This window comes from Carlito syrichta, unplaced genomic scaffold, assembly GCF_000164805.1.
Source record: "Carlito syrichta isolate Samal-C Ts95f unplaced genomic scaffold, Tarsius_syrichta-2.0.1 Scaffold288059, whole genome shotgun sequence".
Lineage (NCBI taxonomy): Eukaryota > Metazoa > Chordata > Mammalia > Primates > Tarsiidae > Carlito > Carlito syrichta.
In genome coordinates this window covers 47,130-48,877 of record NW_007232155.1, presented here as the reverse complement: position 1 = coordinate 48,877, position 1,748 = coordinate 47,130, and the positions used below count along the sequence as shown (strand labels likewise).

At 58.1% G+C, this 1,748-nt stretch overlaps 1 protein-coding gene across 1 annotated transcript in view; it reads left to right on the top strand.

The window, feature by feature from the left end:
* ZAN (zonadhesin) overlaps window positions 1-1,748 on the top strand; it is a 40,212-nt gene that overhangs the window by 20,980 nt on the left and 17,484 nt on the right. Inside the window, 3 exon segments of the mRNA XM_008053323.1 lie at window positions 290-470; window positions 750-861; window positions 1,249-1,343. Coding sequence (XP_008051514.1) covers window positions 290-470; window positions 750-861; window positions 1,249-1,343 — 388 coding nt within the window.

Below are 1,748 nucleotides of genomic sequence, written 5' to 3'. Positions count from 1 at the left end.
ATTTATTGTAGAGATGAGGTCTCGCCGCCCAGGCGGGTCTCGAACCCGCGGGCTCAGGCCCTCCACTCACCTCAGCCTCCCAAGGCGCGGGATGACAGGCTGAGCCACTGAGCCCGGCTTCTGTCTGACCCTTTAGGGCCCCTGGGGACGCACTGGAGCAGACCCAGCCACTCTTCTTCCCTCTGGGACACGCTGGCCCCCCTCCTGCTCCCGGGCTTCGGACCCCATCATTGTCTTTGTCCCAAGCTCCTTCCTGACTCCCCTCTCTACGTCCCCCCCGCCCCTGCAGCTGAACGACCGTCGGGTGGCCCTGCCTGTGTGGCCGGCGCAAGGCCAAGTGTCCATAAGGCCCAGCGGCTCCTCTGTCCTCCTCTACACAAACTTCGGTCTCCGGATCCGCTATGACGGGAACCATTTGGTGGAAGTGACCGTCCCCTCCTCCTACGCTGGCCGGCTCTGCGGAATGTGTGGTGAATTCCTGGGGCACCTGTGGGGAGAGCTGGGCCAGCGGGCAGTGCGTGGCCTGGCCCCGGTCCCCCACACCTTGCTGTCGGGTGACCTAAGTGCTTGCCAACTGACTAATTGATGGAAGACATTGGCACGTGGGTAGGTGTTAAGGAAGCCGGAGATGACGGGAAGAAGGCCTGACCTTGACATGCTGAGTGAAGAGCTGGATGCCTCTTTTGGTCAGGAAGGTGGTGACCCTGGGGCTGGTCTGCTGTGGGACCCTCACTGACTCCCTCCCACAGGGAACTACAATAACAACAGCTTGGATGACAACCTGCGCCCGGATAGAAAGATTGCGGGCAACTCCATCCAGCTGGGGGCCTCTTGGAAGTTATCTGAGTCCTCTGAACCTGGGTGAGCTGGGGATGGGACAGCCGGGCAGGAGGAGCTGGGCCTGGGGAAACCTCAGGGGATAGCCTGGAGGGGTCCCCGTGCATCCCCACTGCCTCTGTGTTGTGTTCCCTCCTGCCCGGAAACGGCCAGCCTCTCCCTTTTACTCTCCCTGAGATCGGAGTTGGTGAAAAGTTGTTCCATCTTCCCAGGCCTGATGAGTTCTCCTGTGCTCGGTGATCTCTTTGGAGAAGCCGCTTGGGAAGTCCACCCTGAGATCTAGCCTTCTTCCTTCCTGCTGCATCTCCCTTTTCCTGTGCCCTTCTCTGTTTCTCTCTCCACTTTTGCTTCTGTTTGGGAAAAGATTCCTCCGGCCCTCAGTGTCTATACTCACCTCCTCTCCTCACTCAGCTGTTTCCTCATGGGTGGCAAGCCCTCCAGCTGCCAGGAAAACGGCATGGCAGACGCCTGGAATAAGAACTGTGAGATCTTAACGGACCCTCAGGGTGAGACACAGCCCTTGCTGGCCTTTTCTCTTACCCCCAAGGACAGGGAGGAAGGCTGGTCAGGGAGGGAGAACGCGCAAGACGGAAACAGATGGAAAGTCGAGAAGAAGGCAAGACCTGGCGTGGTGGTTCAAGCCCGTAATCCCAGCACTTTGGGAGGCCAAGGCGGGAGGATGGCTGGAGCCCAGGAGTTGGAGACCAGCCTGGGAAACACTGCAAGACCTTGTCTCTACAAAATATCAAAAATTAGCTAAATGTGGTGGTGCACCCATAGTTCCAGCTACTTGGGAGGCTGAGGTGGGAGGAGCACTTGACCCCAGGGGTTGAAGCTGTGGTAATCTGAGATCACACCACTGCACTCCAGCCTAGGCAACAATGTGAAATGACTCCAAAAAAAAAAAAAAA